Raw genomic sequence first — 17606 nt, 5'->3', positions numbered from 1 at the left:
ATATTTATGGTCCCTAAATAACAATTTGAAAATAAAGTAAATTCTTTATTTCTTCTTTCCTTTTTTCTCTCTCCTTAAAAAACAAACAAAAAAAGAGACAAAAAAGAGAGGTCACTTCATCCGTAACATGCTTTTCTCCTTCTCTCCCCATATTTATTTATTTATTCATTCTATGAGTCTTCCAAGATCTGTGGTTCCTCTGATTTGCAAAGGCTTGGCTCCCTTTGAGAAGCAAATCCTATGAACTACATTTCCCAGCATCCTCTACAAAATGGTAGTACATACTAAATCAGAACAAGTATTGGCAAGGCATTTGCTCCATCAAGTTGAGTTTTTGGTGTGTTGCATTTAACAATTTGCTCACTGTAGCTGCTGCAGTTATGTCATTCCACCTTTGTAATGAAGCCCAATTTGCTGAGTGACCTACCAAGACTAGAGGATGGCAGTATTTCATGAAGCTACAAATAATATCAAGCTGTCCTCTGCTACATCTAACAGATGGTTTTATTTACCCTGAAAGATAAATAGTGATACTCCGCAAGTCACCAAAGTCCATCATGCCTCAATAATCTTACAGTATGAGTGAAAACTTACAGTACTTTGGGAAAGCCTTTCATTTGTTTGTCCTGCAGGTCCAGAGAGACCATAGAAACTATGAGTGGCCTGTGATTACTGGAGCAGTCAATCCTGCTTATTAGTAGGTTAATATCTGTAAAATATTAATCATCAAAAAGTGAAGCAACTTAAAATTTTTATTCATAATTCCATTTTGAATCTGAAAAGGGATATGAACAGAGTGTGTTCTTCAAATTTCTCTCTTGCTATCAGATCCTTTCCTCAGTGCAAGAAAAATCCACTTTGAGCAAAAATTGTATTTCTGGCATGTTTGTTAATTGAGACAGCTGTTTTATCTCACTGTAGGACTAGGCACCACCAAGGCTATTATGAGTAGCTTCACACTGAGATTTTGTAGAAATCTTTCCATTAATTTTGAATCTCTGGCAGGAGTCCTGCATTATTGTTTGCCATGATCCTCAGGCTGCTTTTAGGAAGAAAGTTCCAGAAATTGGAATCATCAATAACATTACAGAAACATTTTTTTTTTTTTTTAAATAGTGTCAAAATGAACATTTTCTGTTTATGTGATGTTTGGGGGGGTTTCGGTGGTGGGTTTTTTTCTTTAAATCCTATGTGGTATGTAGAACAAATACCCTTCTTCTGAGACAATTTCACTCCGGTCTATTTAGGGCTGGCTGAAGAAAGTCCCATTCAGATCATAGATGAGAGTCATTACCAGCCTGACTCTTAATGGGAAAGTGCTCCTCCAGCCAATGAGATAACAAACAGGACAGTTGAAGATTGACTTGATTTACTCTAATAAATATATTAATTTGAAGTTATCAAAGAGGTAATTATATTAATCCATACTTCCAGTGTGCTGGAAACCAGTCCATCATTTGGATTACCCATAAATGCCTGGTCCCTGTTTGACCTTGGGTGTTGTGTAAAATTCAGAGTGGGAGAGCAAACTCCACTTGCTGTCCAGAAACAAAGAAAGGAATCTTTCCAGGACATTACAGTGGTTACATTGCAATATCTTTTTCTTAAAAAACAGAGATCCTTGGCACCAGCACTACTGTAGTGCTGTATGAATGGAATTCACAGAGGATGCTACAGTGCTGTATGAATGGGGCTGTGGTGTGGAAGGGCTTCACCAGAACTCAGCCCATCCAGGCATCTAAATGGCCTTGCCACTGATTATCAGCGAACATCAAAGCTCGTATGAAATCTTTAATTCTCAAAGGAAATTAGCGGGTTGTTGGAGTTTCCTTGTTAGAAGCATGAATATTTTCCAGTCAAACTTTTTTTCGTGGTGCCCATGGGAACTGTGGACAATCTGTTATTGTCAGCTGCTAAGAATTTGAATATATTTGATAATTCTCCTAACACCCAACAGCTCGGTCATTTCCTTCCAAAGACAATATCAGCATTGGGAAAAAAGGTGTCATATGAATTGCCCTGGAGAACAGCCTTGATTCTGCTACCAAGAAAGTACATCACAGACAAATCCCTCTCAGCTAGCCCTGTCCACACTTCTCTCAGGCTCTGTTGACTTCCTCTCATTGCATTGGACAGAAAGGGGTTCACTCTCATGTGGGCTGCCTCAGCCCTGGCATCATCTTCACACTTACTTAAGAAAGCTTAGGAGATAAAGTCTACTAACTGCTTTAAGAAGGATGGTCTAAACAGTATGCAAAGATACACAAGAGCTGAATAACGTATTTGACCTGGCTGCAGCCCTAAGTTTGTGTACAGTTCTGTTTCCAGCGCTGTGTCACTGCACCTCGCTGTGTTGCGTGGTGCAGACATGCCGGTGCTCTTTGCTAACTATACTGGTCTTTTATATAGATGGTGTCAGATGTATTTTTCCTCAAAATGTTTGCGTGGGGAAAACTTGTATTCGTGTGAACTGGACATTAAATGCTATCACAAACCACAATAATACTATGCACGCTTCCAGGCCTCAGTTTCCAATGCTCAAAAGCTCAAGATACCCTGGTCCCAGCCAGTGTGCTTGTTGTCAGTCTTCATTCATTCATGTACGGCTACTTTGACAGTTCAGGAGAACACCACAGAAGTGCTGCAATGGTAACAAAAGGCAAGATGAGGCCATCCGACCTACCTATGACTTTGCATTCAGAGGTTTTGTATTCATGTGAACAGAAAGTGCCTGGTACTGAAGCAGGGGGTCTAGGATAACTGATGGAGATGGCCAAAACCTATCACCTCCTCCAGCAGTCAGTGGAATTAATTCCCTAACAAAGTACACCCCAAATAAAAAGGCAAGCCACCCATGTCTGCACCACAACCTCTGCAGTTTTGCAGAGACCTCACTAGATCAAAACACTAACAGTGGCAAACATCCCAAAATGAAGCCCCCACCCTTTTATGCCCCTTTTTCCAATTATTCTGCCTTCCTCAAAATAGCATCTTTTACCCACCTCACCACCCAGGTCTTCAATTTTATTAGCACAGCTGCCTTCACTCCTAACCAGAGGGCAGGATAAGCCTACAGTTACTGTACACTAAACAGAAACACCTGTGACTCTCTCTTTTTCATATACATTCATATACATACATATATTAGTTATTATTTCTTTTCTTCAGAGCACTAAGTACCATGTTCTGCAAAGGAAAATAAATCCCCATCCTTACATTCTCTCCCACACCCCCCACGTGGCCTTGACAGACAAGCACAGACGGTGCAGCAAATATTTCACTTCACTTTATTTTAAAGAAAAGGAGAGAGGGGGAGAGAGAATTCTTGTGGCATTCCAGAGGTCCCTGGACACTCATTCCAAATGCCAGAGTTGGGCCCTGGGTGAGTTTCAGTCTAAAAGAGAACCTGGGTTTCTAGGCAGCCATCCAAACTCAACACAGACACTTTTTTTTCTTTCTAAATCAGTTAAAAAAAAATAATAAAATTAAGACCTAAAGAGAAGGGGAAGGAGGGGAAAAAAAGAGAGAAGGAGAGAAGGAAGAAAGAGAAGTGGAGGGAAAAGAGAGGCAACCAAGGTAGCAGAAAATGAGTGCAACAGGAAGAATCCAAGGCCTCTGTTTTCACTGCTGGATTGAAGTTTTATTGCCAAGAGACAGTTGTAACCATTCATGAAGGGCAGCTTTCCTTGTAGCCATGAACAAATGGTGAGGAAAATCAGGCCACCTTTCTCTCCTTGGTGACTGCTCCTGCCAGCTTAGAGGAGGCAGGTTTTGAAGCTGGTTCTCACCAGCCCCTCACATTTTGCCCACATTGGCTCTGGCTATCCTTTTCCCTGGCATGCAACGAGGGCAGCTCTGGCATACCAGTCCTGGATATGTCCAGCTCTGGCTTACATAGCCAGAGTCCCACTACAGCTTTGCCTAACTAGTAGCATGCCCAGATCTACTGCAGCTCAATCTAACCAGCACCTTGGTCATCACAGGAGATATGTGGCACTGCTGGAGACCTGGGGAGACTCCCTCAAGACAGTTACTGACTCCTGCTGTGACCTCAGCCCAAGGAAAGCCACAACAGCACTCCCTTCTGTCACCTTGCACTTCATGGCACTCACTAATCAACACATAGTTGTTATACTTAGCAAGTAAATTAATTGCTGAGAGTACTGCAATTTCTTACCTCACTCAGCTTAGCCCAGTTGAAGGATTTCAGTGGGTGTGAAGGCTGTGGGATAGATTTCTTCTTCAGGCTGGTGCTACTGCTGCTGAAGGTGGTTGTTGAAGGGGGTGGCATCCCCATGCTGAAGAAAGGTGGTGCTCCTGGTGGGGGAGGAGGTCCTCCTGGAGGAGGTGGTGGAGCAGGAGGAGGGGGACAGCTGGAGAAAGGCAGAGGAGGTGGCAGGGGTGGCAAATTCTCAGACATGTGAGAAGAGGACAAAGCGAATGGGCCACCTGGAGGGGGTGGGGGTGGGGGTGGGAAGGAAATGCTGCCCCCTTGCTGGAAAATAAAAAACACACAGAAAAAGAAAACAGTTTAAAAGGCACAATAACTCCATGTTGCCAGTCGATGTGATTTTATTACAAGTCTCAAAATATTTGATGTTTTCTTTAAAGCCTCCTGCACTCAAAGCCATGCAATAAAGGGAGGAATCTCAGCTTTCATTTAAGAGAAAGTTTCAAGCCCTTGAAGTTGTAGAGAAGAGCTTGAAAAAAGGAACCATAAATGGCTCAGAAAAACAGAAAGCTAGTAAAAGAAGCCAAAATGTATTATTTTCTCCTTATGTAAGAAAAAAAGAGAAAAGTTCAATCTTATGAACTTTTGAACTCCTGGGCTTTAAACCTTAGGGTTTGAAATACTGAATACCTGTCATTAGGCCCCACTAATGCAAAGTGGGAGAGGGAAGGAGGGAATCAATCTGCTTTTTTCAGTGTCTAACATCTCAGGGCCGTGTCCTGGGGACTTGAGGCTCAGGCACACTGCCGGGACAGAAGCAGCACCACGCAGAAGACAGCAGCTGCAAATGTCACTTCTGCAGAGCTCCAAGGCAGTACAGATGCTCTTGAAGAATGACAGGAATCCTGTTTCTTCACTAAATTTACTTTTGTATCTGGGAGACTTGTCTCTATTCCGCTGAAATAGCAACCAGGGCCACCCTACTCAGCAGTAAAAATTATTGCTGGAGGAGGACATGTGTGTTTCAGCAGCTCCTGCAAGGAAAGTGGCTGAGGAGAAGGAATGGAACGGCCCATGCATTATCTATTCTATACCACCAGCTCAGGGATTTTGGTCTCACCTAAAAGCTGAGCAGCTCCTAAGTATTCATCTTTGTAGCTGGCTAGACAGACTCTCTCTACATTGACCATAGGAAGCGTTTCACTCATAATGTGCTTTTATTCATCATTCACTAGTGAGCAAGCTTTAAACAAGGATGGGACGAGTCCCAGTCTCATACCGAGAACTCATTAAGTTGAGCCACCAGGTCATTCATCTGGTCCCGGGTCTGGCGCAGCTCCAAGGATTCCTTCTGCAGCTTATCCTTCATTTTGTTCAGTGTCTTCATCATTTCATCTTTCTCCTGGGTCTTTGTCTCACATTCCCGCTCCTTCTTCTCTAGCCTGCTCATCAGTTCGGCATGATCTAGGGGGAACAGGCAAGTGAGGCTGATGAAATAAAGCTCATAAACAGTCCCCAAAGAGGTGCAGGTTATACTGAAATAAAGCTGGCAAATCTGTCAGTTCAACTGGAGATGTATGAGAGTAGGAAAAAGAAAAGAGCCTGACTGTCTTGACAGTGATCTTCAGTGATCAAGACAGCAATGCCCAAGTTTTGCTTAGACTGTAAAATCACTTCATGTGAGAACTGGGGGAAGCCTTATCCTATGAAACACAAACTGATCACCACGAGACAAAACGTACCGGAGGGAACAAAGCAGAGTTTGTCCACGAAAGGAAAAGTTGTGCCCAGCTCTGCTACCTGCTGCTCTATCAGGAATCAGGATCAGTCTTCCCTCCTCTTTTGCATCCCCAAGCACAGAGGGGATACTCACCTTTCCGAAACTTCTCTGCCTGGTCCCTCCACTGCTTGACTTCATTTTCATTCACCAACCTGAAAGATGAAATCAAATCATTTAAACTTGTTCTGAGCTACCCAGGCTGAAAGGCAAGTGGCCATTATGTGTAGTGATCAGCAACAGGCAACCTGGTGAATTTACATATTTATCAGGATCATACCAGGATCATACCAGTGGTCAGGCTGGTTCCAGATCCTGATCCTTACTGTAGCCAACAGTTAATATAAATGTGATGGCTCGTTGTTCAATGTTCTGACAAGGGATAAAGGAATGCCTGGGGGAAAATCCTGATATGTTCCTGTCTTCAGGTAATGTCCTCAAAGTGCCAAGTCTTCTTACTTTGAAAGAGAGAAGTCATCACTAAAATAGTCATAGCTGCTGTGGGTTACAAATTACCCCACCTTTAATATAAAACCAGATTGACATATATTTTTCTACTTTCTGTGCTTCTATTTTTTCTATTTTACAAGGAGGGAGGATGCTTATCTATTAGGTAATATATCAGTTACGAAGCAATACTCATATCTCATACTGGCACAGCTATTTCCTATTACTGACAGAAAATATGCAGGGCATGCTGAGGATTGATTAGATATGCAGAATGAGGAGTAGCTATGAAAGTAGAAAGCAAAGATCAGGCACAAGGTCTACAATGAAGTCTGATATACAGACAGACAGAGATAATCACCAGCGTATTTTTCCATGATGATAAATCAGTTTTGATTTTGGCTCATGCCTGTAACAGGAGGGACTGTAAGATTTTTAGTACAGGAGAATTTGGTTTCATATGAGGCTTATGGTCTATAAAATGCTCTTTTCAGTGGATAATTCAGAAGGGTAATGGGCCATGAATTACCTGCAGAGGCAGATGGATGGGATGAAGAGTCCAAAAGTTTGGCTAAAAAAGGACTGAGAACAAGGAAGTTGAGATGAGAGCCAGCTCATGTAGCTAGACTTCTCAAATGATGCATCCTATGGGAAAAAATAATGGTAGTACCCTCAGCCAAGTCTGTGGGTGAGAGCATGCAGACATTTTATGAAGAGGTAAAAGGTTTTGTGTGCTAGGTGGGGGCTACTTTCCACTATTTCAAATCTTTCTAAACTATGTGCTCATTAGTGAGGAATGAGATCTAAGTAGAGATGACCACTTCTTTTTTTTGGGGGGGGGGGGGATGTCAATGAAAGCTTTCATCAACATTCTGAATGAAAAAAGGCACATGAGGAAGCCTTGTTCATGGGTATTTTTTCTGCTCTTCTAATAGCTTAATATTAATAGAAATTTGAAGCCAAAGGCAAGGACTTTGCTAGAAAATACAGTCTGGTTAAGATGTCATTAGAAGGAAACTATTTAGAAGACTAACAAGACAGCAAGAAGCTGCAAGTTAAAATAAGAAACTCCTCAGATATGACATTTTATTTCCTAAACACCTGCATACTTATCATATATTTTTACCTGCATAACAGAAATAAACAATAATAATGCAGCTTACATTTTAATGATATTTTTGACATTGAAGTTTTCCAATGGAGCTATATCCGGATCATCTCCTCGTTCATCCTGAAGAACAATTTGTTGGAGTATTCTGTCCAACAGCTGCCACTGCTGGAAGGTTCCTCCATTCCTCTTATCTGTATGGAAAAAGACCAACCCATGAGAACTTCCATTTCCATGCCAAAGTGCACAGACCTGACAACAGGCTAGCATTCCTTCCATTTCCACCTTCCATCTCAATCCTGTATGTAGTAAATTATAGAACACAAAGCCCAACTCCAAACTGTTGCTAGCAGATTATTTACAAACACCTGGCACATTGGAACAGCACATAACAGGCATGGGCAGCTCTGTGCCTGATTTGCACATTCAGGTTGCGCAACTCTTTTGACAGAGTAGCTCTAACTTGCACTTTAAATGCCTGCAGAAGTGATTCCTTTGTGACAGCTGTTATTCAGTATTGTCTGGGGCTTGTTGTTGGAGGGTTTTTTTTAGTACCTAGGTAACATCATGCCCAGGCACTGTAAAACCAATCAGATGTTTTATCTGCATGGTCAGTGAAAATGAACTGGCATGAAAAATTCATGTAAACATGACCAAAAAGCATGGAGAGAAAGAACAGAAATTGAACCAAAGGGACTAATCCCATGGATATCAAACAGAAGAGCCAGAGCAACATGAAGTTCATCTCAGCTCCCTGAGTTACATATCCTAGACCTTTAGATTCTTTAAAGCGGCTCCAGTACAATCCTGTCCTGGCCTAGCAGGATTTAACCTTTTGCCACCAAAAATCCAGGTCAATACCTGAAGCTCAAGTACTGTCTGAAAGAGTAATACCAAGGAGACTACTGGGACAAACAACTGCTTGAATTTGTGCATGGCAGTACTTGAATCTAATGAGTGTCTGAAAACATACCACATTACTTTCTGAAAAAGCACACCTCAGTACATCTCCCTCATGGTCCCTTCTCAGTTTGACTGCTCAAGTATGGTTGAAAGTAGAAGAGCAGCATCTGACACCTAAGAGGATCAAGGCAGGCAGTTCTTTAGTGATCTTGTTATGCCTTTGCTCAGCTGCTATGCTCTGCAAGTGAAACTGAATTATTTTATTACATTTAAGAAGAAGATTCCTATCACTTCTCTTGAAAACAAATGCCAATGTTGCTTTTCAGTTTGAGTTCAGGAGCTCCCCATGGATGCATTGCCATGAGATAGCAGCCTGAAGACATACTGTGGAATTTCCCAGTGACAGAACAGCTTTCAGTACTGCATTGTTTCACCAGAAAAAATCCTCAGTGCATTTTGTTAATATGCAAAATGGTATCTATTTCTGGGAATTCCCTGATCTAGAGCACAAGAGGTCTTTCTTTTTTAAAACTTCTAATTTAAAATCATTAAAAGCTCTGTCAGTGACTAACTGGAATATCTCAGCTACGTAATTTTATTTGCAAGTGCCAAGAGGTCAAGCTGCTGCTTTCAGTATGGCAACTAAAATCTGCTGGATTAAGTCAGTCTAAGATACCAAGTCCCTCAGCCACTGCCAAGTTGCGAATGGAAGACAGGGGCAGTGTGTCCTGTTATCTGTGTCCCTGTACCTACAAGTAAAGCTTCACCCAGTTCTTCAATACCCCTTGCTCTGGAAAACTGTGATGTACTCACATGGCATCTGCAAGCAGTGTTGGAGGATGGATAACAAATAGGGATAGGCATCTGTGTGCTTCAGCCTCTTCTTGATCAGCTCAAACATCTGAGAGGCACTTTTTGTATCGATGTGGATCTGAAGTGAGAGCAGGTAGTGAAAGAACAAATAAGAGAAACACCATGCACAGTGACAGCCTAAGTGTGAAAGATCTGATCAACACAGAAACAGGCAAATTTCCAGTAACTGGACGTCTGCAGAGTCTCCTGCAACGTCCACCTGCAAGTTCCAGTGAGGAGCAGGCACGTGGGTCTTTCAGACCAGCATTGTCCCACTCCAGTATGGAAAAGATGCCCAAAATAAAGGGCTAGAAAGGTGGGAAGCGTGCAATACCACCAAAAGCTGTTCTGAAGAAAGCAAAGCATTTGAGTCCTAGAAAGTGGTGGCACGAATAGTACAAACTAAGCAGGAAAGTGCTAGTTGTTCTGTATCAGTGTACGGCAAGAGCTGGTCATGAAGAAACAGGAAACTAGCTATTCTGGACCCTACAGCCTCTTACTGTTGCTAGAGCTTGTGGAAACTGTCCTTGTTTTATGCTCATCTTTAAAATCCACCCAATCTAAAATATTGATTCTCTCCACAGGCTCTGAGGTGACAGTCTTCAGGAGAGTTTCCTGTAATCTTGGGAAAAGTATCAGAGAAGAGCCCAAGCTTCACCCATAGTCCTGGAAAGGGAATGCCTGAAACTAGAATGCATCTGGATCATCAGGACTGAAAACACGTGGGCAGGGTTGAAAACCTCCTCCACTCCCAAACCTTCAGCCAAACAAAAGAAAGACATCTTTGTTAAAGACACTTGGCAGAAGCCCTGTCTGTGATCCTTGTTTTCATTGTTCACACATCACAGACCCCCTACTTGCTAAATGAGAAACAGTGAAAACAAGAGTACCAGCTACTCTTAACACCGAAGTCAATCTTTATTTTCAGGGAACACAAAGGAAAGTTGCACCAAGCATCCAAAGTGGATGTTCAACTTTGGTAAGTTCTGGTGCTCCAGAGGAAAACTTACCAGGTCAAACCGCTTGGCTAGTTCCAGGTCATCTTCATTTCTGACCATCTCAAAGAAATCTAAGTGCCTAAGAGAAAACAGAAAAATGAACCAAACAAAACCTGCCAGTGCTCATGGCATAATTCAGACTTAAACTAAGTGTGTCACTACAGAAGCAGCAACACCTCATTTCCAGCTCGAACATTTGGAAATTGGCAAGCCTTTCTTACATGAAGTGCTGGGATATATATGCAAGGCAACTCATGGTGGTCAGTGACAGGCCAAAAGGAATAGCTGGCTGAGGTATGCACGCTCTTGTGCTAAGTCACTGTGTTGAGGTAAGGCTGATAAAAAGAAACATAAAATAGGAAAGGCATATTCTGTTTGTGATGAATGCAATGGCTGCAGTTATAACACATTTATAAAGAGTCCATGCCATACTTGTTAACCAGATATTAGATCATTAACAAGCTGTTTCTTTTACACGGTGGAGCAGAGATGCATTCAGCGGATTAGTTAAACAGCAAAGCTCACAGCTGTCTTTACTTTTGCCTATTGATGAACACAGCAGCATGTCTATGTTGGGATCTGGGGGACCTGGTGAGAGACACATTTGACCATGGCATCTGGAATTCTCTTGCACGGAGGCCAGAGTGCAGCAGAAGATGTGGAGAAAGGCTGTGGCACATCCTGCAGTATAGACCTGGCATATACTCTATGCAATCCAAGCATCTGGGATCCTCTCAAATCTCTGTTGTCATTCTCATCACGGTAACTTGTAAAATCCAAAAGTGACCCTAAGCCCGTCCTAAACACTCTTGATTACTGACCGAAGGAACAGAGATTGCCTTCAGGACAGATTCTCTTCTTGGTTATAATGTTGTAGACCAAAAGTAACATTATTGGTTCCAGCTGTGTGGCAAACCACAGACACATAGAACTGCATGCAATCTTTCCCTGTGACATTAACACACAGGTGTATGCCTCCACCTGCAGAAAGGTGTGAGGCCACTCTTTATGACAGGCAGTTGATGCTAACCTGGTGCTTACACAGAATCTCAGGCACATTACATTTGCCCCCAGAGACAGCTCTATCACCCTATAGCAGATCCTGACAGTGGATGTTTGAGAAAACAGCACCCTGAAAGCTGCAGTCATAGCCTGATCCATAGGTTTTTCACCATGAGCTTTGGCAAACTTGACACTTGAATCTAGGAAATCCCAGATATCAGATACCTACAAATCAGCCCTGCTCTGTAGGAAGGGGCTTGAAGTAGCAGACAATAAGGGATAGCAGCACATCAGCAGGTCAATGCCTCTCCACAAAGCTTAATGTGGTCAGGGGAGAAGGTAGACTCCCACAGCTTCTTGCTCTTACACCTTAAAATGCTCCATTTTGTTAAGCAAATGAATTTTACCAGGCTTTTCGTTGGTCCATCAGTCTTTTAGCTTCTTGAAGCATCTCAGTCAAATTGTTCAGATTGTTTACTCCAAGTTTATTTCAGCATGTGGCTTGGTGAAGGGTTTAAATTTAAGGTCATTAGCAGCTTCAATTACTGTGGCAAAATAAGGAATTGCTAGTGGAGAAAGCATGTATTATCCATATTACTTTTAACACAGTAATTTGAAGGTCCCATTCAATGTTACATATTGTGCAGTAGCACAAGGTAGATGCTCCTCATTCTGCTCTCTTGCCCCTTTGGCATCTCTACCTCTTCATCTACCACAGGTGCCTCTTCTCTCATAGTTGTGCCAGTGCCACAGTTTGGGAGGGCATGGAACAAGCTAGATCACTGAGCCTAAAGAAAAACCTCGGAAACTCAGAACCTGCGCTTTGACCACACATACTCAGTCTCAATGAAGTACTAGCTTCCCTCCTGCCTACCATGGCAGGCTTTTGTTCCAGTTTTGCTACAAGAGAAAAGAATTAGATTTTTTTAAATTATTGTATTTTTTTCATTCTGATTGCTGTCTCCAGCTTAGAAGAAAAGCAATTCAGGAACTCCTTGCCACAGCCACTGCCAATTTAGTATGTATGTCTCCTACTTCATCTGCTGATTTTAATTTTAAGGACAAATCTCCTTTTTGTCTTTAAAGGGAGTCAGTTTTAGGGAGAGAGAGAGATGGCTTTGTGCTCAAATCTGAAACCCAAATGGAGAAGAGTTTCTAAGAACTCTTTCTGTTGATCAATAACTGGTCTCAGAAAACATGTCTTACCGGTCCAGTGTGGCATTCTCATGTCCTCTTAGCTTGTCAATGACGGGCTGAATTCCCAGCATTAGAAATTCATATCGTAGGTGTAATCGGAACTCCAAATTGTCCTTAAAAAGTGTGGGAAAACCAAGTTATTGGGTTCCAAAAGCTTCTAATCACATTGAAAAAAAAATTGCTTAAAACCTCGGTTCTTCCCTTTTTAATATCCTCTGTCCTGACACCAAATTCACAGGATAATTAATTCCAGTAAAGTAAGTAAAAAAAAAATTAAAATAATGCCTTTGCCTGTGTTTCACTCAAAAATACAGTCCTCATCTACCTACAATGAGTTCTGCATGTCCAGTCAGAAGCACAGCACACTCCACGTTGTTACATAAAGAACGTAAAGTTATTGGTGTCTGTCCTGCTAGACCATTAGCGGTCTGCCTCCTGCTACAGATGAACAGCACTGCAGTCTTCCTCCTAGTTTTTATGTTTATTTGTCATAAAATCACCATATACTCTGGCAAACTTGACACCTATTCAGTGAGATGTTACAGGACTGCTGCAGATAGACAAATACATTGCCAGACAGAGCTCTTAGAAGCTTGTTGTCTGTTGCGATTTAACAAAAAAAACCCCAAAAAAAACCCCAAAACCACAAAAAACCCCACCAAAAAAAGACAACCTAACAAAACTAACACTTTTCATGAAACAAAATCACTTTACAATATCCTCTAGACTCAAAAGAAAGTCTTGTTAATGAAATAAAAACAACAAACTGCCTCTGAAATGTCTCCCTTTGACATTTTTAAATCAAAATATTTTGACTTTGTCTTTGAATCAAAACAAATTAATATTTCAAAACATTTCTGAAGGTAAACCAAAATGTTTTCTAAAAAGCTGAAATCAAGATGTAAATGCTTTGCAGTTCTTTTAAAAAAACCCCAAACAACAAACTAAAAAAATCCAAAGCAATCATTTCAGTGCAAGTAGTCGATGTTATATTAGAAGAGGCTGGGAATGAAATAATATGGAAGACATTCTAAGACTGATATTAACAATTAAGCATTATTTTCCACATACTATATCCATGCAATAACACAAGATTTGTGACTTAATCTACTAGCCATTTCTAAGGTAAATTAATTCAAGAATAACTTTTAGAAGGAATTTCCAGGGCAGTGACTCACCTCACCAGCACCAGCATTCAGAACAGCATTGATAAAGGACATGATGGCTGTTTTGAGATTTACTTCATCTCGGTATCGCCCCATGCTTCGATCTAGCTCGTTCAACAATGTCTGAAACAGAACAGCAGGCTGGGTTAGAGGATGTAATCTAATTTCTTGCACCATTTTGCACACTGTTCACGGGATATGCACACAGTCTTCTTTTGATTTGCTAAAGAAATATTTTTTTTTCAGACAAGGTTGTTAGCAATTTTGAGCATGCCACAATAAACAAATGAAGAATAGCGATAGGAATAAAATGCCCACCTGATCCTAATGAAAAAAAAAAAAAAAGTCTTTTTTTAAACAAGCTATTATTTGAGAAAAAGCAGATGCCCTTTATGTTCCTGCCAACATGATCTAAGAAAGCAGCAGAATGATGCCCTTCCTAGTCAGTTAACTCTGTATGGTGGCTATGACAGAGAGTTTAGACATGCAGAAAAATAGCATCAGATTCCTACATCCTTTCTACTCACATCACTCAAGTAATTTTCATTGTTTTCTTGGATCTTAGCAGGATAGATTGCACTCATGTATACAGGAGGAGAGAATTCTGAAGAGAGGCTGTCTTTTGAGGAATAAAACCTACACCTGAACCTTAGAAGATTTCTCCTTGTTCCTTCACTTACAACTACTTCACACAAAGTAATTACCTACCTCTTGGTAAGCTCCTTTTGGGGATTTGCAAATAACATATATATCGCCTTGTGCATTGTGGTGGGTTGACCCTGGCTGGGGGCCAGGTGCCCACCAGAGCCACTCTATCACTCCCCTCTTTCATTAGACAGGGGAGAAAAAGCACAACGAAAAGCTTATGGGTCAAGACAAGGACAGGGAGAGATCATTCACTAATTATCGTCACAAGCAAAACAGACCGAACTTAGAGAGGGAATTCATCTTATTTATTACTAAGCAAAACAGAGTAGAGGAATGAGAAATAAAACCAAATCTTAAAACACCTCCCCCCACCCCTCCCATCTTCCCAGGCTCAACTTCACTCCTGGCTTCAACCTCCGCCCCCCCTCGGTGGCACAGGCGGACGGGGAGTGGGGGTTACGGTCAGTTCCTCACACGGTGTTTCTGCTGCTTCTTCATCCTCAGGGGGAGGACTCCTCTCATTGTTCCCCTGCTCCAGCGTGGGGTCCCTCTCACGGGAGACAGTCCTTCACGAACTGCTCCAGCGTGGGTCTCTCCCACAGGCTACAGTCCTTCAGGAGCAAACTGCTCCAGCGTGGGTCCCCCACGGGGTCACAAGTCCTGCCAGCAAACCTGCTCTGGCGTGGGCTCCTCTCTCCACGGATCCACAGGTCCTGCCAGGAGCTTGCTCCAGCCTGGGCTTCCCACGGGGTCACAGCCTCCTTCAGGTGCCTCCACCTGCTCTGGCGTGGGGTCCTCCGCGGGCTGCAGGTGGAATCTCTACACCCCCTCACCCTTCCTCCATGGGCTGCAGGGGGACAGCCTGCTTCACCATGGTCTTCACCACGGGCTGCAGGGGAATCTTGCTCCGGCGCCTAGAGCATCTCCTGCCCCTCCTTCTGTACTGACCTTGGTGTCTGCAGAGTTTCTTACATCTTCTCACTCCTCTCTCTGGCTGCAAAAGCTCCCTCTAACTGGTTTTTTTTCCTTCTTAAATATGTTATCACAGAGGCGCTGATTGGCTTGGCCTTGGCCAGCGGCGGGTCCGTCTTGGAGCCGGCTGGCATTGGCTCTATCAGACACAGGGGAAGCTTCTAGCAACTTCTCACAGAAGCCACCCCTGTAGCCCCCCCGCTACCAAAACCTTGCCACGCAAACCCAACACAGCATACAGCTCCAAAGCTCAAAGCTGAATTATACAGTTCCACTGAAAGCACAGTTAAGCTCCAGTTTCCTTGTTACAGAATCATAGAATGATGTGAGTTGGAAACGATCTTTTAAGTTCATCTAGTCCAACGCTCCTGCAACGGGCAGGGACGTGTTCAACTAGACCAGGTTGCTTAAATTCCCGTCCAGCCTGACCTTGAATGTTTCCAATGATGGGGCATCTACAACTTCTCTGGGTAACCTGTTCCAGTGCTTCACCACCCTCATCATAAAAAAAAAAAAAAAAAAAAAAAAATCTCTTCCTTTTATCCAATCTAAATCTAGCATCTTTTAGTTTAAAACCATTATCCCTTGTCCTGTCACTACAGGCCCTGTTATAAAGTCTTTCTCCATCTTTCTTATAAGATCCCCTTATATATTTGAGAGGCTGCTATAAGGTCTCCCCAGAGACCGTATGTCTCCCTGTTAACCAAATAGAAAGGATATATTGCATTCCGGGGGTGTTTAGCACAGAAATTCTTTTGGTCTAATCTCTACATACATATAGATATTTCACCATAGTCTTGTGAACATCAGGAGACAAAGAAGAAAAAAGACTAGACAAATAATGATGGTAGCTTGTGCCTTATATGGTCTATTTAGGATTAATTTCACTTGAATATTTACCAAAGAGGTTATATGAAGAAACTGATTAGCCATGAAAGCAACTCTACTTTTAGCTTTGTGCTGATGACCATGAATCTTCTCTTCAGGATCTTCTCTGATCGATTCATAATTCCAAGGATGATTTTCTTTACTGGAAGAGTAACAAATTCCACTTGAGATCTGACAGTTCAATTGTATGTGTTTCATTCCAGCATTAATAATAAATGCCCCAAAGTCATATATTTGTTTTGCTGATGTAGTAGAAAAGACAGAATTCTTTTTACTCTTCCCAAGAAGTTAGGCAAAAATAACTTTTTAGTGTTCAGCTCAGCAGATCCGTCTAAATAATATTTTGAAGCTATGATGCTGAGTAAGGAAGTTCATTTTCCTTTAGTCAGTCTTCTGTCCCTGGCTACTGAAAGTGTTCATTCATAGCAAAATCTTTCCTGTGCTAGTCATCAGTTTCATAGGTCTGTCTTGTTTCCTGTAGCAAATGGACATCACCATGGAGATTTGTCTCAAGAAAGAGGGCGAATATCCTCCTGCACATTCCCCTGTGGAAAGAATACCCTCCTGGCTTCATGCAAACCCTTTGCTTGTTTTTGAATAAAAATCTTTTGATCTATCATACACTGCTCCTGACAGCTGTTCTTATATCGCAGCATAGTATGTTCTCTATCAAGCAAATTTGATTTCGTAAACTCCTTTTTCTTGCATCTTCTAAATTGTCCAGCTGGCACTTGCAAATGTCCCTACTGCTGGCATTTGAACTTCCATCGCATCCATGATTTCCCAGTACTTATATTATGATCAAATACCAACCCGTCCCTCATTTTGTTAGAAATAGGAATGAGTCTTACATAAAAATATATGAAATGCCCTACTGAGTCAGACTGATGGTCAGTCCAGCACCTTATCTCTGACAATGACTATTTAAGCAGTCTTTAAATTCACTAACTTCAACTTGACAAATAAGCAGAAATGTAATACATGAGAGAATTTAGTTCTGTTACTGTCAGATTTGACACATCCAAAGCACATGTGTCTTCCTGGAATAATTTAAGTAGCCATTACTACAGAAGCATCGAAACCAAGGATGATTTTCTTCAGTCATTCCTACCATATATTCCTACAGATTTTACAAACATGCTAGAATCTATGCAACAACCTATCAGATACAGCATCCAGTCAGGTTGAAGGATGTTAACAAAAGTCTTCTATCCCTCATTTCAGAAGGCTGAACTAGGAGAAGAATGCAGTGGGGGCCAAGCCAAATTCAGAGCAAAACTCTGGGTTGCCCTAAGCAAACTAAAGAGCAGCACATCTTCATGCAATTGTTCAGCTCTAGAAGGAAACACTGTAAGATCATGCAATTCCTAAAGATCAGAGTCTACGCCCACACACTGTGGCCGAACTCCAATATCTCCAACCCTTTGCAAATGGCTGCGGTTCAAGTCTTCACTCGAACATTTCCTGTGAAAAAGAT

General features: G+C 42.0%; 1 protein-coding gene across 6 annotated transcripts in view; it reads right to left on the bottom strand.

Moving 5' to 3' along the window:
• DAAM2 (dishevelled associated activator of morphogenesis 2) overlaps positions 1–17606 on the bottom strand; it is a 205642-nt gene that overhangs the window by 42947 nt on the left and 145089 nt on the right. For all 6 annotated transcript variants that reach the window (XM_075749014.1, XM_075749017.1, XM_075749019.1 and 3 more), the window contains 8 exons: positions 13634–13744; positions 12465–12568; positions 10269–10335; positions 9220–9337; positions 7559–7697; positions 6045–6103; positions 5451–5635; positions 4178–4495 (listed from right to left, as the gene is read on the bottom strand). In XM_075749014.1, coding sequence (XP_075605129.1) covers positions 4178–4495; positions 5451–5635; positions 6045–6103; positions 7559–7697; positions 9220–9337; positions 10269–10335; positions 12465–12568; positions 13634–13744 — 1101 coding nt within the window. The remainder of the gene's footprint in view (positions 1–4177; positions 4496–5450; positions 5636–6044; positions 6104–7558; positions 7698–9219; positions 9338–10268; positions 10336–12464; positions 12569–13633; positions 13745–17606) is intronic.

The sequence above is a fragment of the Balearica regulorum genome, chromosome 3 (genome assembly GCF_011004875.1).
Source record: "Balearica regulorum gibbericeps isolate bBalReg1 chromosome 3, bBalReg1.pri, whole genome shotgun sequence".
Lineage (NCBI taxonomy): Eukaryota > Metazoa > Chordata > Aves > Gruiformes > Gruidae > Balearica > Balearica regulorum.
This window is presented reverse-complemented; position numbering and strand designations above follow the sequence as displayed.